This window comes from Drosophila biarmipes, chromosome 3R, assembly GCF_025231255.1.
Source record: "Drosophila biarmipes strain raj3 chromosome 3R, RU_DBia_V1.1, whole genome shotgun sequence".
Lineage (NCBI taxonomy): Eukaryota > Metazoa > Arthropoda > Insecta > Diptera > Drosophilidae > Drosophila > Drosophila biarmipes.
In genome coordinates, this window is record NC_066616.1 from 8,972,920 (window position 1) to 9,000,055 (window position 27,136).

The 27,136-nt window shown below is 37.4% G+C and overlaps 3 protein-coding genes across 19 annotated transcripts in view; 2 read left to right on the plus strand and 1 right to left on the minus strand.

The window, feature by feature from the left end:
* The window catches only part of LOC108031761 (IDLSRF-like peptide), a 41,046-nt gene extending 28,581 nt beyond the window's left edge, over positions 1 to 12,465 (plus strand). The window contains exons 3-5 of the mRNA XM_017105469.3: positions 972 to 1,100; positions 5,549 to 5,747; positions 9,334 to 12,465. Coding sequence (XP_016960958.1) covers positions 972 to 1,100; positions 5,549 to 5,747; positions 9,334 to 9,481 — 476 coding nt within the window. The 3' untranslated portion in view covers positions 9,482 to 12,465. The remainder of the gene's footprint in view (positions 1 to 971; positions 1,101 to 5,548; positions 5,748 to 9,333) is intronic.
* A 1,316-nt stretch (positions 12,466 to 13,781) lies between these two features.
* The window catches only part of LOC108031361 (dystrophin), a 152,979-nt gene continuing 139,624 nt past the window's right edge, over positions 13,782 to 27,136 (plus strand). For 12 of the 17 annotated variants that reach the window (XR_006367355.2, XR_006367356.2, XR_001768547.3 and 9 more), the window contains exon 1: positions 13,789 to 13,921. Coding sequence is in view for 10 of the 17 variants with exons in the window: in XM_044091023.2 (XP_043946958.1) it covers positions 13,804 to 13,921 (118 nt within the window). In the remaining 7 variants the exon portion in view is untranslated. Of the gene's footprint in view, positions 13,922 to 16,191; positions 16,372 to 17,185; positions 17,519 to 27,136 lie in introns of those variants that run through there. The other 5 variants (XM_044091029.2, XM_050888840.1, XR_006367358.2 and 2 more) reach the window with 4 other exon arrangements.
* On the minus strand, positions 14,234 to 15,460 carry LOC108031364 (succinate--CoA ligase [ADP/GDP-forming] subunit alpha, mitochondrial). The gene has a single exon (XM_017104643.3). It carries the CDS (start codon positions 15,332 to 15,334, stop codon positions 14,306 to 14,308), a length of 1,029 nt encoding a protein of 342 aa, XP_016960132.1. The 5' UTR covers positions 15,335 to 15,460; the 3' UTR covers positions 14,234 to 14,305.

Below are 27,136 nucleotides of genomic sequence, written 5' to 3' on the forward strand. Positions count from 1 at the left end.
TAAATTCAATTAACTTGCTCCACTCTTTGTTTTTATTTTTTGGGGTGTTTGACGGGGAAACATCATCATGCTGTTATCCTTTTCATTCTTTTACAACCCCCACATAAAACCGAAAGCTTCCTTAACGCCTTTTTACGAACAGCGAAAATATTGCGAGGGAAAATGTAAACAATAAACAACATGAAAGCAAATTAATTTGCTTAATTGTCAGATAACATTTTCGTGATGTTTTTATTGTTTTTCCTGTGGTTTTCGTTTTAGGCCATTTTTTTGTTTTTTTAATTAAATTGAATTTTTTACAGGAAAAATAGTCTGTTTTTTAATTTTGCATTAACCAAAAAGGGGAAAAAATAAGTGCATTGTATTCTTTACTAATTAAAATGCTACATTAAGACAAACAAATATGGCTAATAATATAGATGGTTGAAAGTTGTCAAGCATCAGTTAGCTGTGAACCGTCACTAATGCAAAATAAAAAACAATGAGTTCGGCAATAAACTCTTCTCATTAGACAAATAAATTAATTCGTATTGTTATGCTATTCAATTATTCCAATTAAAAATCTATTTTATGGAAATACTCATTAAAAATAGAAAAACCAATTATAGATGTAGATATTATTTAATAATGAAAAGCTTGAATTGTATATTTCTTTTGAAAATTATCAATAATTTAATGAAGATCAATCTCGGCAAATAAATAAAACAAATTTTAATAGGTTCCGCTGAGCTGAAACAATCCTGCCAAATCATTGCAGAAAACAAACAAGGAAAATAAATAAATACATGTATTAAATAGATGGTAAGCAAATCCGCTTACACAATGCAAACATAAGCAGTGTGTTTCTGTATTTGGTTTTTTGTTAAATTCACAAATATTTTCCATAGCTTTAAGCTCTTGACATAGCGTATTTTCACAACATTTTACAAATTCACCCTGTGACAAACGTGTTTTTCATTTTCCATTTGCAGAAGCCTGTCATCCATACGAGCCCTTCAAGTGCCCCGGCGATGGTAATTGCATTTCCATCCAATATTTATGCGACGGTGCACCCGATTGCTCTGACGGATATGATGAGGATATGCGTCTGTGTACAGCCGGTAAGTCATATTTGCCAGAGATTGCCATTTGAGCTGGCCTTCTAATTGAATGAATTGAATAATTCGCTTTAGCAGGCTTCATCGAAGCTTCTGCTGTGAAAAAGAGAATTCACAGAAGGAACTCTGCCCAAATAAGCTTAAGGGGAAAATTATAGGAAATGAGCAGCCCAAATTGAAACATACTGCAAGGCAGTCTCTGGGCCAGATACGAATTTTATGTTAGCCAAAAGCGAGCGAAAACTTTGTCTTGGCCGTGTTGCATTCTGCCACATTTTGTGGCGCTTGCTTCTCGCTGGCACCTAATCAAATTAGTCCAAGCTGCAGGAAAGTTTTCGCACAAAATCTTAAAAACTTTATCCGCTTGTTCGTTGTCCATCAACTTGGGTTTTTGGGCCAAGTTTCAAGTGCAAGGGAAATGAGCTTCTCGTCAAACTGGCTAACGAAGGTTGTCCCACAAATCTGGTTAAAGTTTTGTGATTTATGAGTTTGAAGCGGCTTTTAAAAATGAATAATGTTGTATAATAATAGTTTGTGCTTTATATTAAAAGAATGATTTGTTGAGACTTTTGGTTATCATGAAAAATTAAAGATAGGTGATTAAGACAAGGCTTGACGCTATTATTATTATTAAAAGTTTTCTTTTATAACAAAGTTCGACCAATGATTGTTTTTGATTTGTTTTCCTTTTTTTATTTTGTGTATTTTCCGGCTATTTTCCATTTCAGAAGCATATCTAAAGGATGACTCATGATTTTGCTAATTAAATCTATTTCGCTTTCTATGCCATATCAATTACATTTGCCCTTTACTTTTTGGCCACGAACGTCTAGGCAAATTGATTGCAATCACCAAAGTAATTGCCTCAAATTGAAAAGCAATTAAAAAAAAAAATTAATTGTATTTTCATAATCGATACGGCATGCTTTACATATATATAAAGTGAATGAAAAATGACAAAAAAAGAAGGAAGAGCAATGGCAGCGAAAGTTTTTATAGTTCCCCTAATTATGTCATGGATGGGGAAATTCGCGTGATAAATTATAAAATTCGTTGCCCAGTCACACAGATACAGGCAAACAAAGGCCGCACAAATTGGGCGGAAAACTTTACTTTTTGGCGGAGAGGAGAGATTTCCACCCGCTGAGCCAGCCCAAAACGGGAAATGCGAAACTTGAGGCCAAACAGCAAATTGTTGCTGCTAATTGCCAGCAATTCAGTTGCCTGAAAGTTGAGATACAAGCCAACAGACCGCCACCCACCCAATTTTGCCCTCTCCCAATTTACCTCCCCCATTTTCCTTCTCTTTATCTTATTCGCCGCCAGTTCCAGGCGCAATGGCATAAATTTCCCCCTGGTTTTCCACCATTGTTCTGGGGGTTGGATACAAAAACGACGAAAATAACTATTTTTCCACAATGAAATCATTTAGGAAGTGTCGGCTGCTTTGGCGCTGCCCTAAGTTATTGCTTCAACCTCGGCGGTCTTTGATAAATTATTCGGCCAGTTTCCCGTTATTATCCTCACTTTCTCCACTTTCACCCGCCAGCTCCACTTTTTATGGCAGCTAGGCAACAGTTGAAAGACAAAACGGGCTCTTAAGGCCAAGTTTTTGCTTGGGCTATCAGTTCTTTAATTAGAAGTGCTTAGAGTCCAGCTACTCGCTGTAAAAATCTTTTTTAAAGCAGTCATTGGGAAGAATATACTGGACCAGATTATCTTTTCAATAGTAATAGTAACTGCGATTGGTTGGACCGAGGTAATTAAAGTGCCTTTTTTGTTGTGGCACATATTTAAGGTGTATCAAAAATATGTAACTTAAAAAAAAACAAAAAAAGGTTAAATTAACAGAAAAGTTCCTCTTTTACCATAGCCAAACAAGGTTTCCATAAAATAAATTCATATTCTCCTTTAGTAATATGCTTCTTCACGTATGCAAATTAAGGAAAAATACATTATTAAAGTTACTCATGCTCTTATTCTGAACCATCAACCAGTGGCAAAGAGGAAAAAATGTATAAAAAAAGCACCGAGTTAAATTGCAATATAAAGTATTCGAAAAACTTTTAACCCTCTGCATTCGAATACCCTTGGGAAATTAACATTATTTTGCATACATTTTATCAGCCGAAAGCAGCGGAGAAAGTTTAAAAAATGTTAACCCATGCTGGCAGGGAATTCTGGAGCAGAACGGCCACGTAGACTTAATCTAAACTGCTGATATACATCGTCCGGAATATGTAACAAGCTAAAGGCAAACAACAGGCGACAAAAGCAACTCCCACAGCCACCCATCCCCGCCCACCAATTGAGTTCGGTCCCCCGAGCAAAAAATACAATGCATGGAGGCACCGAAGCTCATGTAGACGACTCAACGGAATAGTAAAGAAATAGGTTCTTTTTAGATGTTTCGATTATGAAATACCCAAGAATTCGACTAGTCGATTTGATCTGTTATATGCAGATTAATTACTGAACAGGAATAACATTTTAGTTTCTGCAAAAAAATCGGAGGAAAATATTTAATAATTAAATTAAAAGTACATTAAAATTATAATAAACTTAAAAACGCTCTCTTGAGTTAAAAGACACCAAACTAGATCTCCAAAGTTCTAGAAACCCACACAAACTTCATGTATATTTCAAAAATTTAATCTCTAATCCAGAATAAGTTAAGTCGAGTTCTCAAATTTAGAACTTATGGTCTTGAAATTATTTCGCTCTTATGTTTTGTGGGTAAAATGGGAATTTATATAAACTGCTTATAAAAACTATTAGTTAAGTAAGTAATGTTTATTTTTTTAACTGCCAGTCACGAAATGAGCTCTCCACCACCTATAATTAATAGAAAAAGCTTGGCATTAGGGATCCCATATGAAGCTAATTGTGCACATTAATCTTGATGACAATAAAACAAAAAACGTACAGTCACCCCATAAGTAAGGGGTATGAAATGTGGCAAAATGGAAGAAGAAAATGGTTTGCAAACGTCGCCATTTGCATAACAAATACAGTCAGTAACTGTATCAACACACACACGTCGAGGAGAACGGGACCCATCTAGATACAAACGTGTCCTTGCAGCCATTAAAAATGCCAGCATATGTGAGTGAGCGGGTTAAGGGACGGACGGTGCACCCGTGGGTTAACAAGTGCAGTCAGTGGGTTAAAAAAGCGACGCCAAGCGCCGTAAAGTCTGCCCTTTGTGCATGACTGACTCTGCGGACTGGGTGACTGACTACCTGACTGAATGAATGACTGAGTGAATGACTGACTCACTCACTCGCCGACTTTCTGACTGACCCACAAATGTTTGTTGGGGCCAAAGAAAACACAAATAAACACAAAGGAAAATGTGCGAAAGGGAAGAAATGTGAATAAATGGGGAAAAACTTATTCAACAGGAGCATGAAACCGAAATGAAAAATATATATTCCTTTATGCTGAGCAAGTGCCTCGAAGTGAAAGAAAAACCCAGAAGGGGTTTCCTCGGTAAATGCATAATAAAAGCTTAAATTCTGGCAAATACAAAATGAGGTCGAATTTATATTTATACTGCAGTATTTTATTCATTTTTACCTTTTTAATAAATTCGTTTTCAGTAGCAGTTCTTTTGAATACTTTAAAAATTTACTTCCTTTCGTTCAAATTGCCAAATAAATTTTTGAATGGCTTAAGCTTTTTTGTATCTATTTGATTTAATTTACTGCCAGCAAAGTCAGTTCCCCTTTATTCTCCGAAATCTTTGTAAATCACATTTTAAATTAAAACAAATGGTTTCCCTTCACATATTTATGCCAGAATTACCTTTTCCATTTAAACTTCACCGAACAATGTAAAACAACAAAGTCAGAGTCCGAACAAAAACTATGGTCAACTTTTTAAAAAAGTTTCCCACTTTTTTGTAGCGTTTTACGTAAATCGGATTTTTTATTGCTATTTAAATATTTAAAAAGCTTCAGCATTGTCCGAAAATATCAAATCTCGCAGGACACTCCACCCTTTGCAGTAAACCCCCTAAATAATTCATTTCAGAGGAAGGTCTCATATCACATGCACGCGTGCGTTTAAAGTTGAATGTGAAATGGGGAAAGGGCAGCAAGTTCGCTATTAATATTAATGCCTAGGAAATTGTCAGGCAGTAACAAATATAATTAATACCTCAACCAATATGTCGGAGCGGTGAATTCAATTTTAACGACTTGTAAGTAAAAATGTCTTTCTCATTTATTAATCAGCAATGGAATACTGATGCCGAATTGTTTGTCGGCTTAATGAACAAAATCAATTTAAATGGGAATAAATTATGAATGTAAATGCATTAAGCTGATAGTAATCAGGGCATTTCGTAGTTTATTAATTACATTTTGCGGGGGCGAAGTGCCACCACCATTCGAGCAAACTTATTTAATTGCGGCCGATAAAAACTCTGTTTGTTTTATTAATTGCAGCCAAGAGGCCGCCGGTCGAGGAGACTGCATCCTTCCTCCAGAGCCTGATCGCCTCGCACGGACCCAATTACCTGGAGAAACTTTTCGGCAGCAAGGCACGTGATGCCCTTTCACCTCTGGGCGGGGTGGACAAGGTCGCCATCGCTCTGAGTGAGTCGCAAACGATTGAGGACTTTGGCGCTGCCCTTCATCTAATGAGGTGAGTGCCCGTGCCAGGGACCCAAGCTACACACTTTCACTGCAACTCAACGTTTTCGGGAGTTTGTGCACTGAGAAACAAATATTATATATGTAGAAGTTTAGGAATTTGTGAGCCATTGTAGCGTTGAAATTACTTTCATAAATAATTTAGGTGTCTAGAAGTATGCAACAACATTTGTAATTTAAAAAATACAATGAATTCTTTCAGTAAAAGTCTAAAAGAATGCAACAACATATTTAATAGCATGTTGTATTCTCTCAGTAAGCAAGGACTTAAACACCCTGAGATTTTTTAATTCTAAAATAATAATGTATTTAACACGGACTAAAAGATTACATATTAAATATTTTTGGAAAATTTACTCAAAGCGTCAGGCTCAATTTTAAGGTCTCGCAAAGCAATATGGAATAAAGTCATTGAATTATTGTTTCTGTTTAAATATTGCTTAAACAAGTCCAAATTTGTGCTTACATCTATTTAATAGTTTTTCTCTCGGTGAGTTGCTCTTGGGTGCAATTTGTTTGCTTGAGTTGGTTGTTTGGCTGCCACAGAACCCGAACCCCAAAGCGAAATTATTTCCCCTTTTTGTCAGCTGCTTTTCGTGCATGAAACATAATTTTAGCCAGGTTCAAAACATTAAGACAAATCACTGGCTGTGAGTGGTTCGTTAGCGGCCAAACGCTTCACAATGACCTAAACCTGAGTCTTGTTGAAGACCAAATATCGTTCTTCTCAAGCAGGTACAACGACCGTCTAACTGCCCACCGTAATCGTCTAGCCCGGAGATTACAGGGGGCTATCCCAATTCGCAGGCTCAAAAGAAGACATTTTGGGCTGCTCCTAAGAGACTAATATGAATATATTATTTACTTGAAACTAGTCGTAATTTGATCTACTCCTATATACCAAGTTGAAAACTAATTATAATTTATAATTAAGAGATTATTTACTTAAGAAAACATTTAGGTTAAAGGCTTTAATTAGATCTGTTCCTGGATTATATTAAATAAAGATATTAATTAAAAAAAAAAAAAAAAAAAAAAAAAAAAAAAAAAAAGCCAGGTTCTAAGCTCATCTGAGTTACATAAATAATGAAATCTCCTTAAGAAACTTGGGCTAGCCCAGGGCTATTTTCACTTTGTGGGGAATCCTTTTACTCCGATGAAACTGTATAGTTGGAAGTCCAGAGGCCAGCCATTGTCCTCGTCCTTGTCCTTGTCCCATGAATTATTATCTTTCCATCTGGTCTGAGAGCATTTTGAGTCCCTTTTTTTGTTTAGCTATTTTTGTGGCTGCTGAAATAATAAAATTTGCCTGCTTTAAGCAAAGCACACATACAGCATGCACAAGAAGTGTCATACAATTTGAAAATATAGCCTTCATGTTTATCATATTCCTTTCCCTTTTTTGGTTTTATAAAGAGCTTCTTTATGGCTCCAGTGTTTTACATAATATTTGCTTGACTTGTCCTAGGCAAACAAAATATTTGTCTCTGCCTAATGAATTCAAGTCTAAAATGGGAAAAAGCAAAAAGGACTTTTTGGACATGAGTTTGGTTTACTGATTTAGTGGAAGGCAAAAATGGGCATGCAGATTTTTCGATAAAGCTGTCATGTGGGATTTAAATAGAATATAAATTATAATTAATTTGTAAGAGATAACAATAACTCAGAGTCTAAAATCCTTTTGCATTAAATAAAGATCTTCGATTTATAACCTAAGTAGTTTCAAAGCCTTGTAGCCAAATCAAGCCTTTTAAAATTCCACTTTTAACCCTGACGATTACGCCTTGTTAGGCTCAAACTTGTGTTTTCAGCTGGCTTAATTACATTATACTTCAGGCACTTCCAAGATAAACAAAGCAAAAATTTAATTAACAAAAACAACAACAAGTCCATGCCCAAATATAAACATGGACGTAGAGGGTGAGAGAGGTACAAAACATGAAAGAAAAATTTTCATTAAATTAGTACAACAAAAACTAACCACAAAAATGGCGCCCACAAGGTGAGTTGGAGTGGCAATAATAATAATCATAAAACTGTGGGCCATGCAGGCAACAGGATCTCAGGACCTGAGGGCCAGACAAAAGGACACGAAAATATTTGCCTTCACGCACATGTTGATAAATTAGCAAGACACAAAAAAGCTGAAGAAAAAGGGGGCTGGTCGGATGAAATATAAGAGGACTTCGTTTATCTGGCTACGCTGGAAATTTACACAATTTCATCAAGGCAATTAATCGCCCAAGTGTCATAATGTCACTCCACCCAGCTCAAGTCTCTATCCGAGAATTAGGGAAAGCAGGGGCGGGGTGGACTTGAATGGATGTACTCGAACCACAAGACACGCACAAATGTTATTAATGTGTATTTTGCACTCTTGTTTTCCCATCCCGCCTGCACAGTGAAAAAAATATATTTTTTGTAAAGATTTAATTACTTTTCCATATATTAGTTTGTTTTATGGTTTTACCCTACTCAACAATTACCTCTAGAGATTAATGGTGCGATTTTACAAGGGTTTTCAATTTTACTATAAATGTTTCTTAAAGTATGCGATGAAAAAAGTACCTGTGGACTGACTTCCTGGTTCAATTTATTTTGTTGCATACTTTTGGGCAACCAAATAAATTGTTTTAAAGCCCCACTGATTTTTGTTTCATCCTTCGAAGATCTTATGCTTTTGCAATCATATTTTATTAATTAATTTATTTATTTATTATTAAGAAAATGTATTAATTATTTATTTATTATTTTCTTAAGCTTTTAGGTTCTGTGTACCGACCTTAGGGTTTTCTACTCACATTACTAATTCCGCTGAAGATAATGAAGTTTATCTAGCAGCCGCAACAAGCAGCAAAATATGTGGGTATAGAAAAGAGCAAAGTTGGGCGGTTGGGGTCAAAGGACCCCCAGGACAGCGACCACGAAAACAATAACAAAACCAACAATGGCAGGGGCAGCAACAGCCGCACGTTACCTGCAGGGATTAATTAAGAAAAGCGTATAATTTGAGACGCCACCGCAGCAAAGCTAAAACTTGTCCCTGTGTTTGGCCGTGTGGGTTGTGCGCGTTTGCGAAGCATTTTCTCATTATTTGAGTTCACTGTGGGCTAAAAGTTATAAAAATAGAGAACAAGTTGAATGGTATTTGAGCAGTCGTATGTTGTTTTATATTTTCTATGTGTTAAGTAAGTTTTTGGAGTTTTTCAAATGCAATATTATTGCAACATACTTTTAGACACCTATGTTTTTCTTGAAATTTAGAGATTCAAGTTTTTTAATTGAAATAAATTACCAAAAATTTATAAAATAGCAAAATAAATAAAAATAAATTGAAATTTAATGAGAATTAAACACACACATATGCATCGCACCACGGTAGCGTAATTTCTTTTGAGACACAAGAACTATTGCAAACTAACAACCATTAAGAGACTGCTTTCTTCCTTATACAAACCCTCCATTCCCGGGGCTTAAGTCGTTTGCCATAAAAACTTTATTTAAGTTTTGTCATTAATCACAAGCAAGCTGGAAATTGGCCCAACTAATTCTGCTCGGTTTTGCATCCTATTTTCCAGATCGGACTTGGAACACTTGCGCTCGGTTTTCATGGCGGTGGAGAACGGGGATCTCGGCATGCTGAAGTCTCTCGGAATCAAGGATTCGGAGCTGGGCGATGTGAAGTTCTTCTTGGAGAAGCTGGTCAACACCGGCTTCCTCGACTGAGTAGCGCCAGATCCGGCTTCTGGATTTTATTACGCACACGCACAGCCCATCAATCCTAATTTCTATTCGTACTTGGGAACGCCCTACGATAATTACAATTATTAAGTGCGAACTACACCGATGCACACGTACCTACACTCATCGTCCGCTTACAAAAACCCCCCAAAACACACTCCATTTCAGCCAAAAGATATTTTCTCAAACTCTATTTTTGAGTATAATTTTGCTTTCCAAAGACCTTTTTAAAATTTTTCGGTTTATTTATTTTCATTTTTCAAACACTTTTATATAAAACCAAAAATCAAGCAAAGCAAAAACTAAAAAAAATTGCAAAAGACCACGAAAAAGCTACAAAAAAAGTAAAGGCGCGAAGGGAAAATACATTTATATGCAAGAACAAACAAAATTTCGATCACGAATCGGCTACAATCTACCGAAAAACAAATCTTAGGCTTTCTCCCAACTTTCTGCGCTCCTTCCTAAACTTTCTTTATATGTTGCGTTTCTATCGCGATCTACAATTATTTTGAGAAAATCTATGCGCAAACTTCAGAACATTGCAGAAAAACTTCATAAGAACTAGAAAAATAAAATGAGGAAGCAGGATCGTTTGGCAAAATATTAAAAGAGAAAAGAAAAAACAAAAATGAAAATAAAAATAAAAGAAAAAATATTAATGTTTATATAACGAACTTTTTCTGAAACATATATGTGTACACGATATTGAACATTTTTATTGTAAAGTGTTTCAAGGCTTCTTAGATCCGTCACTTATGGTATTCACACTAAAGTCCCTACAATGAATGCAAACCGCAACCGAGGCTATCAGTAAAGAACCTTCCAACCCTTTTCCTACGTACTAACCCAGTACACTTACCTTCTTTCGATAACCGTCTACTAATTATATACTATGAAATACGGAATATTTGTTTAGTTCTAGTCAGTAAATATAGCGAAAGTCCTGCAGCTATTGTTGTTTCCAGTAGAAGAGAATCTTCGATGTTTCAAATATACTAACAAAATCAATTAATAAACTAAGCACACGTTATCATAGGAAGTAAAATATCTATGTCGAGCTACTGTGCAGAAGTAAGAAAATTGGATTTGAGTTGCATAATTCACGGAACGGTTTGTGTGTCTAAAATATCTATGAGAAATCTCAAGCTATACATATATTCAAAGCAAGTAATTATAAAGCCTAACCCTAATTTGAATATAATACACACAACTTTACTCAATTCTCAATATATATATGTTTCTTAGACAAAAAACACACAAAAGCAAGTTGTAACCAAAATGAGATTCTAACCCTTTGGGGGCCAGTTTCGATTTGCCAAAGAACGAAAACTGACCCAAACAATTTGGAATACAATCTAAGCAGAACCGGAAGCTGGCCCCCAAAAAACAAAAGCCACACACTAAATCTTACTTACTAGTCTAAGCATTCTCTATTCAAACATTCTTCAAACGGAGCACGGAATTGTTGACCAGATAGTGTGACAAGTAACTAAAATGAATAGAAATCAGAGGAGAAATTAAGAACCCAACGTTAGAGGAAATTTCTTTAGATGAAACCGAAAATTAATGGAGTTATAAGTACCTTGAATTAGCTGATAGATCAACAACTACAGCAAAAGTAAACTATAATTATTTACTTAAAGAAGAGAAACAAAAAAATCATTTTAATTATATAGTTGTCTATTTGAAAAATATATTTATGAATAAATATTATTCGAATGTAACTAAACAAGTCAAGAGTAATGTTAAATGAATGAAAATGAACAGAAACTGATCCATTGAACTATATATATATAGGTATATGAAAAACACGAAGAAGTGAGGAAATGCCCCATGTAAATAAAGGAGACAAACTACGTATTCCATAATCGATGCAAATGAAATGGAAAAACCAAACACGAAGAACAAAAACAACCAAGTGATAATTTGTTTTTTGGGTTTCATCAAAACATATTTGCCTGTACATTTTAAATAATTTAAATATCTACGAAAAAACACCTAAAAATCTAAAAAAAAATGTTTTTTCTCTGTGAATATTTTTTAAAATTTTAATATACAAATGCTATATACAAAACATAGACATTTTTAATTATAAGCCACAAAACTTATATCGCATACATATCAGCAGATCTCTTGCTTAAGAGGAAACAAAACTGCAAAAGTTACAAACACACGAGAATCTATGACACACAAAATATATGCAACATATCAATTAAACAAAACATATCAAATATGAGAACTAAAAAAAGTTGAAATTAAATAGCGCTAAGAACTTATATGAAAAGATATACATGGGTAAACACACCAAGGGGAATTTGAGAATTACATTTTATTTTTCTCAGTTAAATATAGGTTTTCTACTCAGTTCTCATTTATGGATTGTTACTTGTTTCAGGGTTTTAATACCAAAACTGACCCATTGAACTTTTAAAACGCTGAAACAATTCAACAATGAGAAAAACATGTTTATGCAAAACAAAAGGAAAAGCTTCGTACAAATGAATTAAAAAATAAATATTCTGATTTGTTGTATCTTAATTTCTGAGAATGTTAATTTTAGTTGCCAGAGATTTTACGAACTAACAAAACCACCAATAAACAAAATACACAAGAAATAGTTGAAATATATTTAAATGAAACGAGTAAACGAAACATATCAGTTACTGAAAAATCGTAGCAAGCAAAATACTCCAGCAAAAGAGACAAATTACTCTTCAAAAATCAAACAAAAAAATGCTAAATAAAACTATTTGCAATACAAAAAACATTTAAAGTTTGAATTAAATACCGATGAAAAATTCGAGTTTTATGATGAAAACACACTACAAGAAAAACGAATCTATGTGTAAATGCATTATAATTAGAATTGCAGAAATACCAAACAGAAAGAGACGAAAGAAAATTTAAATAAAATTTTTAACATTCCAATGATGCTATTTCTTTGGTGTGCTGTTTTAAAAACAAAAGTCTTGAGTGTTTTAATGGAAGGAAAGGGGGAAATCTTTACTGATTTTTCATACTTTTAATTTATTACCTATTAGTTTTTACCATGATTCGTATCGCTCAATTTAATAGCGACCTTATCGAACTATTTTGAAGAATGGGCAGTACTCCAATCTCTTTCGTTGGTATTTTTTTGTCCTCTCTATACCTTAACCTTTTTAATGTACGACTATCACTCTAATGCATTAATTAATTGAAGGAATTCCAGGCGGTTGACAATCGTAAGCTATCTCAGTCCAAGTTATACACGGGCGATAAGATACGTGCTCTGTCTCACTTGCTCCCGCAGGCACTCTGAACTTCCCCATAATTACTTTCGCTGGGGGAGAGTGAGAGCGGAGATAGCACGCGCTCTCAGTGCAAATAAAAGCGTATGTTTTTATACCTGGTACTCTTAGATAAGTAATGGGTGTAATAGGCAAGGGAATCTTCTGGTCGATATAATTATCTGAGACTTTTCTATGGTATAGTTTGGTATAGTTTTTCTATTACATAATACAACACTCTTAAAGCATCTAGGACGTTATAATTCCCAACCTGTTCTGGAATAATTTTTAAGTTTTAATAGGAAATGTTATTGATTCAATGTATTTTGTTCGCTTAAATATACTTAAATTTTGTATCTTTTTTTTTTAAGAACTACTATACTAGTAAAAGCATCCTAACTTAACTTTAGTTTTTATATGTTGTTAAAAGTCGAAAGGCTAATATAAGGGGTATTCTGAGTTCTACAAACTCCGGCGATACTTAAAATATACTTAAATTTTGTATCTTCTTTTTGTAAGAACTACTATACTAGTTAAAGCGTCCTAACTTAATTTTAGTTTTTATATGTTGTTAATAGTCGAATGGCTAATATAAGGGGTATTCTGAGTTCTACAAACTCCGGCGAAGACTTTCTACTTGTTATACTACTTGATATTCTAATCAGCCAGTAGATTTGTTGTGTTGCTTTTGATAGCCTTCGTAGTATTTGCTCTTGATTAGCTGAGAACGTAGAATGGCGGTGAAAAACCCTCGGCCCGCCTTAGTCGTGTTTAAATTGGAAGCGCATGCGGTTGTCGGTTTCCTCGGTTCTCGATCCTTATCGGTGGCTCCGGTGCCATAAAGTCCCCTCAAGTGTTTCCGGGATTACTACTTCTTATAGCTGCATTTTCACCTACTGTGGCCGCCCGCTGTGATTCCTAAAACTAGATTTCCCAGAAAATCACATAGCCTGTGTTTGCTTTTTGCTGCCTAAGAGTATGCAATAGTGTCGAGTGTCTGTCAGTGATTTAAGCAGCCAAAGAAAAACCAAAAGAATGCATGATCCCAGTGATTACGACTCAGTTTACAGCGAGGAGGACTTCCTGGACACCGTCCGAGGAGCCGAGACTCCTCCGCTCATGGACTACGAAGAGTTCCGCGTGAAGACAATGGGTGAGTCTTTGGCTTTCTTTCCCGGCCATGGCCAAATTATTTCACTCTTATCTCGTGTTTGCTATAGGCTTTAAAAAGCGAAACCTTTTTTGATACGAGACTCAAGATAAAATGCCACTGCGGGCAAAAGTTTTGCATAGAGAACGAAAATTTGAAAATAAAAAGCATGGGTGGAAATTTTAATACTTGGAAACACTTTCGGTGTTATAAAATTTCAAAATGCCTGCCAAGCCCTGGATATATCTTTTATAAAGATATTTTATGAAGATAATGGGTATCACACTTTCTTATAAATGTCGGAAGGCTTCAACATTTGTTTCAGTTATTTATTTTGTACAACCCTTCAGACCTACTTATAGAGCACAAAATATTGTTCCGCCACTCCTACTTCTTGCCAGCCTGGGCCTTCTTCTCTTCTGGCTTGGGCACCAGTTTCAGGCGGATCATCTCCTCGAGGAGTGTGGTTCCCAGGTGGCAGGGATTGGCGGTCACGCGGACGCCGGCTTTCTCCAGGGCGGCTACCTTGTCCTTGGCCGCCCCCTTACCACCCGAAATGATGGCGCCAGCGTGACCCATCCGACGACCCGGCGGAGCAGTCTGCCCGGCGATGAATCCAACCACCGGCTTGGCCTCACATCCCGTGTTGTGCTCCTTGAGATACTCGGCGGCCTCTTCCTCGGCGGAGCCTCCGATCTCGCCGATCATGATGATGCCCTTGATTTCCTTGTCGGGCAGAAAGACCTTGAGGGCGTCTATGAAGCTGGTCCCATTAAAGGGATCTCCGCCCAGGCCAACGCACAGGGCCTGACCCAATCCCACGTTGGTGGTCTGATGCACCGATTCGTAGGTTAGAGTTCCCGACCTGGAGACAATGCCCACCACTCCGCGCTTGTGGATGTGACCCGGCATTATACCGATCTTGCACTGATCCGGCGAGATGATTCCCGGGCAGTTGGGTCCCAGCAGGCGGGACTTCTCCTGGCACTGCAGCATCTGCGATATCCGCACCATGTCCGACTGGGGAATACCCTCGGTGATGGCCACGATCAGCCCGATCTCACTCTCGATGGCCGCGCAAATTCCCTCGGCGGCGGAGGGAGGCGGTATGAAGATCACAGTGGCATCTGGCTTCACCTTCTCGACTGCCTCGGCCACGGACTTAAAGACGGGTTTCTTGAGATGCTCCGTACCGCCTTTCTTCGGATTCACACCACCCACTATATTGGTGCCATACTTTATGGACTCCTCCGAGTGGAAGGTGGCCTGTTTGCCGGTGAATCCTTGCACTAGGACCTTGGTTTGCTTGTTGACCCTGAGATTGCACACCGTTTTCCCGTAGTCCGCCTTGCCGCGGCGCAAAATCTGGTGCGGAATCGCCCCCAGGATCTTCTTAAATCCACGGTTCAGGGACATTTTATCTGTCTTAGGATTTGAACTCTAGGTTTTTTCTGTTGTGCCGGAAGATATAAATTTTTGGGCTTGATTTCGAGAAGAGCTCTTACCGAAAGGGTTTTCTGAATGGTAGGGTTTTGACAGAGAAGGCTATAGCAACGCCTTCTTTGTTTCTAGTATTTTTTTACTGTTTTAATATTTTTACATTCTTACTCCAGTTATAAGAAATCTGTCCAAAGAGACTTTGGAATTAATTAACTGTGTTGTTCTTCTTACTTACGTACTATTTTTATTTGGCAAGTAAGGTTTTCAAGTAAACAGTTTTAAGAGAGAAATTTGACTTTTTCATTCGAATTAAAATATATATATATTTATATATATATATATATATATATTTTAATATATATCAAAGATATATATATATATTTTTAATGTGCAAATCAAGTTTAGTTGGTGGTACTTGCAGTGTTTATTCCAGCAATCATCAGTGTCTGCTTAGCAAAATATTGTTAAATAATCTCAATTTAACTTTTCTCTGCTCACTATTTTGCCTCATATTGAGAGAACGAATTCTCTAAATACAAGAGCAATGCATACAAATAGATATCTAAGAGGTTTATTAAAAAAAACTTCTTAAATTGTTTTTAACAAATTAAAAGTCAAGGTAAAAGACCTTCGATGCTGACCCACTGTGCGCAGCCCTTCAATTAATTCCGATTCGATTTCAATTGAATTCCAATAGGGGCTTCTCTCGACCCCGCTCTCTGAGCACCGAAACAGCCGAATCGGAACGTTTTGAGGCGCGCTTTGAAACTCTCTCTCCAGCCCGTTCCAATAAGATCGCCGTGCGAGAGGCCTGAGTCTCTACACATTTCCCGATCGTTTTTCAGATCGCTTTTGGACCTCGGAGTGCAAAGACTTGAACGCGCCGGAAAAACGACATGTAGTTTCCAGTTTTTATGCGCGCCGTCGTTTAAGCCGAGAAAAAAAGAAGCAACAAAAGATATCATAAATTGGCTGCGAAAGGTGTGTGTTCCAGAAGATTAATAACCCAAAAAGTAAGGCAGTTAATTAAAGAGTGCAAAGAGTGTGGCCAAAAAAGGCAGATAATAAGCAAGGAAAAAAAGCTGACGCAAGTTCAAGGTGTAGAATTTGTGCGAGTGTGTGCGTGTGCCACAAGTTGTTCAAACAAAAGTGCAGAATTAACAACGAGTTCGAAGGAATTGCAACAGCCAGTGCCGGAATTTGCATTCAGTTCGCCAAACTTTGGGTTTTACCTTGGATTTAATGAGTTTTCAATGGTTTGACTCGCTTTTTCCTCCATCAAACACACACACACGCGCATTCCTGATTCTTTGACTCACAAATTACCCACGACAGCAACAACAAAACTGTTGTCTGTTCCACTTGCCACACGTTCCATTTCTGGTTTTCGATTTTATGCCGCCTGTTCCGGCCGTGTCCAACGTTCCCCGCCAACCGGTGTTTGTTTTTCAGAGAGAGCGATCGGAGAGAGAGATGGGGAGAGAGGAAGCACCTGTGTGATTTGTGGTATCTCACAAGAAATTGATAAAGAAAGGGCAAAAATAAATAAAACAATCAAAGTGGTAAACAACGCCGCTTGTTAAAATTACAAATGGCAGGCAAACAAACAAGAAAACTCATTAAAAGCGGGGGAAAAGCCTAACGGTAGTTTCGTTTGTTTCCCGCTCGCTGCCCTCGCTCTTTTCCTCTTGTTTATTTTCGCCTGTGCGCATGCGCAAAAGTGTTTTGTTTTTTGTTTGTTGGTGGGAAGGCCAACACCAAGTCTTATAAGAAAGTAAACACGAGAGGTGTCAACTTAATTTTCGGCGTTCGGCAATTTTTATTTAGTTTTCCAGAATTTCTTGGCGCACCCTCGAACCTCGAATCTTAGCCGTTAACGCGAATTGTTACGAAACGAAGCAGTAAACAAAGCAAGAAGGTGCGAAAGTGGTAAAAAACGGAATGTGGCTATATCAGTTACCATTCCACGAACCAAATCAATCAAATCGAAATAATAATCCGAATTGTGCTTCATGTGATTCAACGAGATTTTAAAATAGTCACGACCCTGGAAAGCATAGGTTTTATATTTTAACTTTTATCGAAATCGAAACCATTCGCTACTGGGATTAGGCGATCTAAGGATTATAACTACGAATATGGAACCCGGAATTTTAATTGGTAAGATTCATATTTTCTTTGACTCTGGTTTTATAAAAAAATAATGCACTTTTATTTTAAGTTTTTTATAAAAAAGTATTAAAAACTCTTGTGGTTTTCTTTCCCACCCACATGGAGATTGTAAAGTGAGTAGTTTAGATAATAAAATGAGAGAAAAGTTTTCCACGCCATAATGGCAAGTCCAATTTTCCAGCTCTAAAGTGCGACGAATGTCATTTCAGAAAGTTTCTGTATGCATTTATTCCCACACATGTTCAGAGATAATTACAAAAACTCAACAGATGATCCTCCAGCACCCCTGCTCGAAAATTAACCCCGTTGAGGGGGGAGCCATCATTTCGAGAGCTCAGAGCTCGTGCCCCCATTTCACATTGCTGAGATAATTTCCATGCTTTCTTCAGCTGCAAGACCGACTTAAAACAGAGACAAGCAGGCGACCACATGTTGCCCGTAGTTTCAGAAAGAAACATGCCCGCACTCACTGAGAATAAAAACTATGACTTAAAAGCTTACAAATAAATACTTTCAATAAATGCAATATCAAAGTAAAAAGAAATTGCACTAACAGAAAACTTTGTTTCTATCCTATACTGTGCCAAAACAGTTTTAGTTCAAATACCATTTGAATAATAATAATAATAACAAAATATATACACTTTGAATTTAAATCTTGATTCTCAAGCTTGAATATTTCGAAACATAATAACAAAGTTTCCCCAGTGTACAGCAACAACAAAGTGATGGCACACACCCCATTCGGAACCACAGATATATCGCTTTAACTCATTTGGTTAAGCATTTAATGATCAGGCGAATGCAGAGTCGGTTGAGTTCTGAAGGGGCTAGAGGAAAAGGTCGGGGCGTATGGGGTGGGGTCCAAAGAGGAGGGTGTGGTCGGGCCCACAGACGACGGTTGCCAACGCTCCCCAGCCGAACGGTCTGCGTAACGCGGGTTCAGCTAATGAGAACCCAACCGCCGGGCAAGGGGTGCAAAATTGGCGGCGAAGGGGCTGAGCTCGTGTGTAATTGAGACTCGGTTTAGATACGAACCGCACCAATTTGTGCGAGGGTCCAATGTGTGTGGGTTTTTATAATCCCCAACACCGGAATTTGTGAGGGTACATTGTGTTTCGATCAAATAATACTGCATGATGATTGAGTCTTGATCTGGGCCTATAAAATCAAAGTTCCTATCGAGGAAATGGAATTATATAAATAATGTTGTATGATCAATGAGTCTTGATCTGGGCCTATATAATTCAGAAAAGTTTTTATCAAGAAAATAGAAAAATAATAATATTTGGAAACAGAAATGCAAGACTACTTTTAAAAATAAATAGTTCTTATGAGCAAATAGTTGAGCATAATATTAAGATCTCCAAGTAAATTACATCAATTTTAAAGAGAAATTCAAAAGCTTAATAAATATTTAAAAAAATATTTTAAGGTTCTCAGAGTTTCTAAATATGTATATGGTTCTACCGAAGTTTACTGGAAATCGAATTAAACACATTAGAATATATTCATTAGGATTCGCTGAACCAAAATAAATGTGGTACATAATAATATACTATTATTTAGAACAGAGTAATCTGCATTTCAAATGACAAATGCAGTTTCGAGTTCGGATGCCACTAGGTGTATCTGCGCCTGTCGCTGGTTTGTCTGCGGCTGCAAACCGGCAAAGCCGCCAGTTGGGATCAACTCGACCAGCTGGGCTTGGAATGCGACAAAGTGCGCATTTGCATTTGGCCACATGTGTCGGTTTTATTTGAGTTTTGGTATTTTTTGTGTGCCTGGCTTGGAATCGCTGACTTGGATCTGGAGCACACACAAATGCAGGTCTTGTGTGCCGAGTAACACACACGAGGGAGTGAAAAAATGCGCACGCCCATAAAAAATGACTCCAACTACAGCTTGCAATTTGTTATTCCTGCTAGTTTGCTCTTTTTTCGGTTAATGGGCTTCCATTTGTTTATTGCTTGATTGGATTTTGTAGCTGAATTGCGGGGAAAACGAAATGAATGGGGGTAAGTGTGTTTGCCGAGTGGAAATTATGGGGCAGTTTTTGGTTGAACAGGTTGGTTTGAAGCTTTCAGGGTTAATTCGCAGAGTTTACTAGGTTCAATTTTGTTTATTGAAAATGTTTATCATTGAGTGGGCTATAATTGTATGGTATATTTAAAAAAAATTGGTCAACTAATGTGTCTGAAAATCTATTGTACCTTATAAAGAAGATTATAAGACTACATACAACCTGCTTCAACTACTTATTATTTTAGATATTTTGGCACTTTAAAACACAGAATTCATGAGCAAAAACATGCTCTTTTTATGTCTATGGTTTCCTTTCCTACAGAAATATCTTAGAGGAACAATTGTACACGACATAATTGAAGTTCTCCGAGTTTTATCTTTTATCTGAAATGGATCTTGCCGCTCTTCTCGTCGAAAGACCGCCAATAGTTCCTCATTCAATTATTATTTAGGCAATCAATCTGCACGCCCCACAGAATGGCAGTCCCGCCTCGCTGCGATCTTGGAGACTGCCCACCCGCTGAAAGCCGAATAATAAATTCAATTCATAACTCAAACTGTCTTATCATTGATCGATGTTGCGTGCCAGCAAAGAATCGGGGAAACAATCGCTGATGTACACACACATATGGAGGTATACGTGTATCTTACGAAAAGAGAAAGGGCGCCAAGCTTCGGTATTCAGTGGGATATTATGTGCCAAGCATATAGTACTCCATCGATATGTCAAAATGGTGAACGATCAGTTGCAGTCGATGATTTGTAACGCCTCAGTGGGCCTGAGCTTGAGCCGGGTGTAAAAAGACGGGGATACAGGCAGGAGAAAGGAGAGATATGCCTGCCTTTTGGTCAAGTGAGCTGGCCAACATTTCACTCAACAGTGCCTGGCCTTTTGTTTTTGCCTCTGCAATGTTTGGCTTTTCGATTTTTGCCTTATTGGCTAGGAAAACTTTCTAATTAGCCGTCGTCCGTCTGAACCTGATATTGTTATTGTTAATGCCACCGCCGCTGGGGGTGAGCAGTGGCAAAATATTGATCGAAGCCGGTTGACAGCTTGTGCCATGTTTATTTTTAGTTGCGCATTCGTATGTACATTGTTTGACTACAGCGACGACTTGTCGTTTTCCAGGTGCTTCTCTAGTGCTTAACAGTCGGCCTCGAGTGCACCTGAGCAGACAGCGCGTTTCGCAACTTTATGTCGCTGCAGAGACTGAATCCGATGAATGCATATCAATGAGTGCTAAATGTGGATGGCAGCCAGGGAATCGATTGAACTCACCTCGAAATAGTGTCAGGTTTGATAAGGAATGAGGGCAGTTGTGGCATTTCTAAAGATATCAAAATATATTTGCAGGTTCAATGATCGAACTGTGCCAGATATCATATTTTAAGGCAGGTATAAGTATTTCGAAGTTATCAAATTGGGCCTACTCCTTCGTTATCTTTTTAAGATATCACATACAAAAAGCTTTAAATTTTAGGAATCAAAAGTATCTATAAGGAAAAGGTTGTTTTAATAAGGTAGGACTTTCATGGGTTCGGGTAAGAGAGAAGATCTTAATACATAAAAAAATATTATAGTATTTTTATCTTAGGGAAAACAAACTAACTTCACTATAATTTTAGTTTTTGAATCACATTCCTTATACAATATAAATTTTGTCAACCAGAGTACCTGATAAATTGCTTTTTCTAAGAAGTTCCGCATAGTTTGTTTTGAATCACAGCTTATGAAAATAGACTAGTTCATTGCACTTCGTCCGCTGATAAACAAGCGACATATTCAGTTAAGCTCTCCTTAAATGATAGTGGATGCGTGAATTGTGTATCCAACGGCAAATAAATAAATCCTGAAGCTCATAACTGATAAACAAACATTTTAAGCGGGCAGGGAATTCAATTAAAAAGGCCTCCAGGAAGAAGAACAACAAACAGACATCCCTTAATTGACAGGAATTAAATGAAGCAAGCGGCAAATACAAACTATTGGAGATGCACATCTGTACGTACCGCGCATTTCCCACACGAGAGAGTGTGTATCTGTCCGGTCACTATTTGTCCAATAATTTCCACCAGCGGATCGCTACAATGGTTACATATAAATGAATAACACATGACTCGAATGCTGCCAATTCTCACGCATTCAAGGACGGGGGAAATACTTCATGTACAGATACTTAAACCCCTATCAATTATGGCGGGTACAAGGGCCACGGCGCTCGTTCCCTCGCATAGCGTCGTTCATAAAAATAACAAGGAAGCCATCATCATCTCGTTTTGAAGTAGCGAAAGTGGCAGGAGCAGGAGCAGGAGCCAGGATCAAGTGCCCGGAGCAATTGAAGCGCCATTCGAGTAAAGCGGGCTTTAATAAGCCCTGGGAGAAAAAAGCCGTGAGGCAAAGTGAAACAAGTGCAGACAACAATTTTAAATTACAGCAAAAGTTCCCTAAGGCGAACCTCGGCTGCTTTTTTCAATACATTCTCCAGAGCCTAATTTGTTTGGAAAACTACAAATTGAAAGTGAAATGGGCTGGAAAATGACAAGGCTGCGAGAAACTATTGGAGGAACAATCATTTTGGAAACTTGTTCTGCCAACTTTCAGCTTAAGGAAAAAAGTAACCCACTTTACAAAATGTGTTCAAGTTGCAGATACCATTTCTCTCGGGAAGTGTACTTTCTGCAATTTTTAAAGGCATAAATCATTTGTAAGTAAGTCAGCGGATTTCTTCCACAAAATGATTACTTTTAATTATTCTGCCTGCTTTTGCGAGCCCAATTGGTTTTGTGACCCACCAATTAAACGGTGAATTGAAGAATAAATCTCAGAAGGAAACAATACAAAACAACAAACATTAAAACACACCAAACCTTGCTTCAATTAATTAATCATTCATTACTTACTTGGCACTCTGCTGTAAATACACCTTTAAGCCTCCTTTAAGACCACTAACAAAACATTTCTCTCGTCGCCGAGTAAATATTTTTAAAGCACTAAAACCGAGTTAAGAACCAGTTTGAGCTCTAAACAATAATGACCACGGGGAATTGAGAAATTTGTCAACCGCAGTGATGATGATGGTTGTAGTGATAATGACGGTGGGGCGATGACGATGCAAGCCTCGTTGCTGCTTGACTTGCAATTAATGTATGAATGAGTGAATTTCGCGATAAGTAAATTCAATTATCCGTAACATTAATGAATGCGTAAAATTTAAGCAGCGAACGGCAGCCAAACCGGTGGCGGTTAAGTGATTTTGTAATCAATTTTCGACCACCGTCAGACAGACAATCGCAAAGTGGGTAGTCAGCAAGAGCTGGTTACTGAGAGACCCCAAAGCCGCCGAAAAAATAAACTTAATAAGGCGTAAAGAGTGTGCCGTGTGGGCCGTTTGGCTAAGATATGACTAAATAATTTCATAAATATTTATAGATAAGTGACGGCCAGTGTCTTGGGTGTTGGGCAAGTGGGTAACCAATGAAGTCGATGAGAAAATAGTAAGGTTACAGTTGCTTAAGGAACTACAGTTATTTTAAACCATATTTTAAGAATTATTTAGATAATAATCAAGCAAGCATTATAAATAAAATTAAACCTTACGTTTATTATGGTCTAAATTCCCAATGTCATTACAGTTTTCTTGGGTTGTTTTAGGGGTTTATTAAGTTTTCTTCATATGATGTTGGTAATCAATCTTAACTGAGTCTGGCATCAGTCGACTCACTGCTTAGTTGGGCTTGTCATTTTTGTTTTGTCAAAAAATTTAACTAGAATATAACTATTAGTTAAGAATTTTTAAGTATATTAGCACCTACATAAGATTTAGATAGTGAATCTTTCCGAAAAAATAATTCAACTTAAAGACAGAAGTTAAAACGGCATTGATAAATGTGATTTGAGAAGCATTTTAATCAAAGCTAATAAATTAGGAATTTCTTGTATTTTAATCTTAAGGCTTAAAATTAAGTTTCAAGATAAAGAGCCTCATAAATCTTCTACCTTGAAACCTATTCCTTTAATAACCACTACCCCGACACATCGCAGCCAGCTAGTTAATCATTTAAAATTTCGAGCGCCGCGTAATTAACACCCGCAAACATTTTGGCCATCCGGCTATAACGGATGGCAGCGTCGGAAAAATAAAAGTGTTGACCGAACTGCGGCAAAGCAACAACTTCGAAAACACTGAAAAAATATGGACAACAAAAATGAATTAAAACTTCCGCTTGCAGTTCGGTATCTACGAGTACGGCAACAAAGTCGAGGGGGCGGACATTCCGAGTGGCGATGAGGGGGCGGGGCTGGGGGAAGTATCTGGGGGATATCGCAGACATGACCAGGTTTTGTTATTTTTCGTGTTGTTGGTCTCCCACATTGATAAAGGCTTTGGAAAGAAACTCACTCTTAAAGTGTCGGACATGCTGGTGTCTGCCGGCGGCGTTTTCTTGCTGGGAACAGGTTTTCCCAGGCTTTTCCCCTGCCCCCAAACATTCCTCGCCACCATTTTCATATATACAGATATATTTCGTAGACTTTTTGGGCCATTGAAAATGCACTTTGGTCTATTCTAATTTATGCGGGCCAAAGGTGGTTCAAATGTTTGCTCGAATGATGCATTTAATTTCGAGTTTTCGGCCTTAAATTGTGTCTCAATTTGGGGAGAGTGTTTGGAGAACCTATAAACAGGTCGGCAACGAGGCGTAAATATATGAATAAATATAAAGATTAGCGCCATGAGATAAACTTGTTATTGATATGTACGCAACATTTATTTGAATTTGTTATTCATGATGAATAGGTATGGCAAGCTTAGATATAAATTAGAAAAGTAATTTTAGTTAGTACTCTAAATTTAAAAGAAAAGCCATTTAAAGTTTCTGATAACTATTTGTAAACTGAGTTGCCACTAACGAAACAAAAAGTGAAATGTATTTTAAATTAATGGAACAACACAACCACTTTTGCGCTCTTCTAAAAATGCCAATCTGCTGAACTATTTCTATGAAAAAGTTCGACACTCCGCCATCAACCAATTGAATAAAACATTTCGCACTTGAAATTACCAATTTGTTTCCCTTCGATTCCGGCAAAACTCAATTTGCGGACATAACAATGAAGCAAAAGCTGTTAAAATACAATATGCACATACATACAAATGTTTTTGCAGAAAGAACTCGAAATAAAAAGCAATCCAGAAATTAAGGGAAAAGATCCAAAGTGTATTGTATATAGCTCAACCTCCAATCGCAATGCATGTCACATGCAATGAAATGTCGTAAGAAGTCACGTTCCAAGCCATACAAAAGTCGCCGGTAATCGAACTCAGCTCGGTGCCGGAGATACAAACAAATACCGGGAAATTGATCGAAAATTTGTAGCTACGTGTGAGCGAACGGAATTTCGGTCGCCAAAGTCTAAATTTCCCATACGGCCAGTAAAGCCGAGCAATTAAATTCTCGACCTCCCTTCAGGGCAGAAAGAAAGCTGAAATTACCATTATAAAGTCATGACAACAGAAACTCATCCAACCATGAGGGTGATTATACAAAATTTGGTGAGTGCGGGGCTTGGCCATAAAATGGAGTGCACTGAACCAAGTTCTTTCAAATTTGCCGGTTTCTGAAATCTAAATATAGGTTTATAGGTATCTAAGTAAAGCCTTAGTCCCTAAATTAAAGTATTATTATAGTTTACAATTTTTTATAGTATTGAAATATTGTTTCAGTACGAAATGTAAACTAGTATTATATTTAATTATGGCGGTAGCTATGCAGATTCATTTTATATTCAAATAGAACACATACTATTTAATCTCAATGGCATGTCTATAAATTCCCTTTCATATAAATTATTTAGAAAAACATGTCACCTTAATGCTCTTTAATGTTTCTAAGAGCCATCCAGACCTTCAGTGCTTAAATCAATTCCCAGCATTTAAGTACATATTTAAGTCCGACTTCAAAGTACCATCCCACCGATTTAGGAGCCCAACCGAACGGAACGCTAGCCCCTTAATTTTCCAACCAATGCGTAACGAATGTTTGCCTACACAGTATGCGTGGCGTTCCTCTCATTTGGAGACTGATAAGAGGTATCAACTATTGCGTGGCTTATCAATTTCGTGGCCACATAGGAGAGTTCCTTCACCTCATCCGTGCTGCTTGACACACATGCAGGGGAAAACAAATAAATATTTGCTCAATGGCGCTATAGTTGGTGGTACGCCAGTGCGTGTTGGTGCTGTCTGTTGACCCACAATAAATGAGGGATCGAGGCACAACAGTCGCCGGCACAAGCCAAATGGGCTTCCAATAATAAACAGACCGAGGGAAGTTGGGGCCAGTCGAGGCCCACTCCCTCGTCCTCAGTTCGGTTTGTTTACATATATAATTTCTGTTTTCATTTCATTCGATGCGGGTCACGCTTTGCCAGAATAATACGAAAAGCCATAAAGAATTAGGCAGAAAGGATTACAGTGAGATAGAACGATCCACGAAGAACTTTTCCCAACTCCAGAGGGGTAAATGCTTAATAAACTGCAATTAAGTAAATATCATATGCTGGGAAGTAGGTCTTAAATATTACTATACCATAACTATTTCGACATATCCCCACTGTTTTAAAAAATGCGTACAAGAAACTACCTTTTCTTTTCGAGTTTAGAGAAGGTACAGCCTGATTATAAAACTGGGCTCAATTGTTTCTTGCATAACCCCTGTAACTGACCAAAACATATAAGCCACTCGTAACTTTTAATTTTATATATTTTTTAATATTTCCCAATAATATTTCTCATAAATCCGTCTATCGTGAGCACCGCTCCCCAATTTGCAAACGTAATTGGCTATTTGATATAATATTTCAAGCCCAATAACCGGCTTCCAGCGGACTGTCAATAAATCAACGAGGCTGTTCGACGAACTTTTCACACTCCATGGAGCAACTTTCGTCTAACATTAAAACATTTCAGCACTCGATGGAGCTGCCAAAAGAATAATGCCATAATCAAAACTTTATATCATGACAGGAACCGCGGGAAAAAAGTCTCCCAACAGACAAAACGACTGACAATCGATATTTTTCGCTTAACGGGCTTACATATCAAACAATTTGGCCCGGCTCCTCTCGATTTGCATATCGCACTGCTGGGCTCGCAAACAAAAGCTATAAAATATCAATTTATTGCTTTATAATTGAAGGCAATAAATGTTTGTGAGAGTAACAACAACGAATCGAAAGGCTGGGAAGCGCGGGGTATCTGGCGAGCAGAAAGACAAACTGTAATGACATCAGTACGTCATTCGGGCAGTTGATCCATTGAACGCAATTCCATTGAATTGAATTCGAGTCAGCACACAATATTGTTGTTTTGCTTGGTTTTTCAATTTGCAATAAATTTGCCCCAAGCTTAACTACTTTGAAATAATAATCGGTCGAGAGCAGGAGACAGAAAACAAGGGAAAAAAATCCTAAACAAATTTTGACAAAAATGTGAATTGCAGAATTCGTTTTAATTGTTTTGTTTTTCAAGGTTATTCGTGGGGAGTGTCATAAATATTGCCAGTAATTTGTGTTTCGCATGC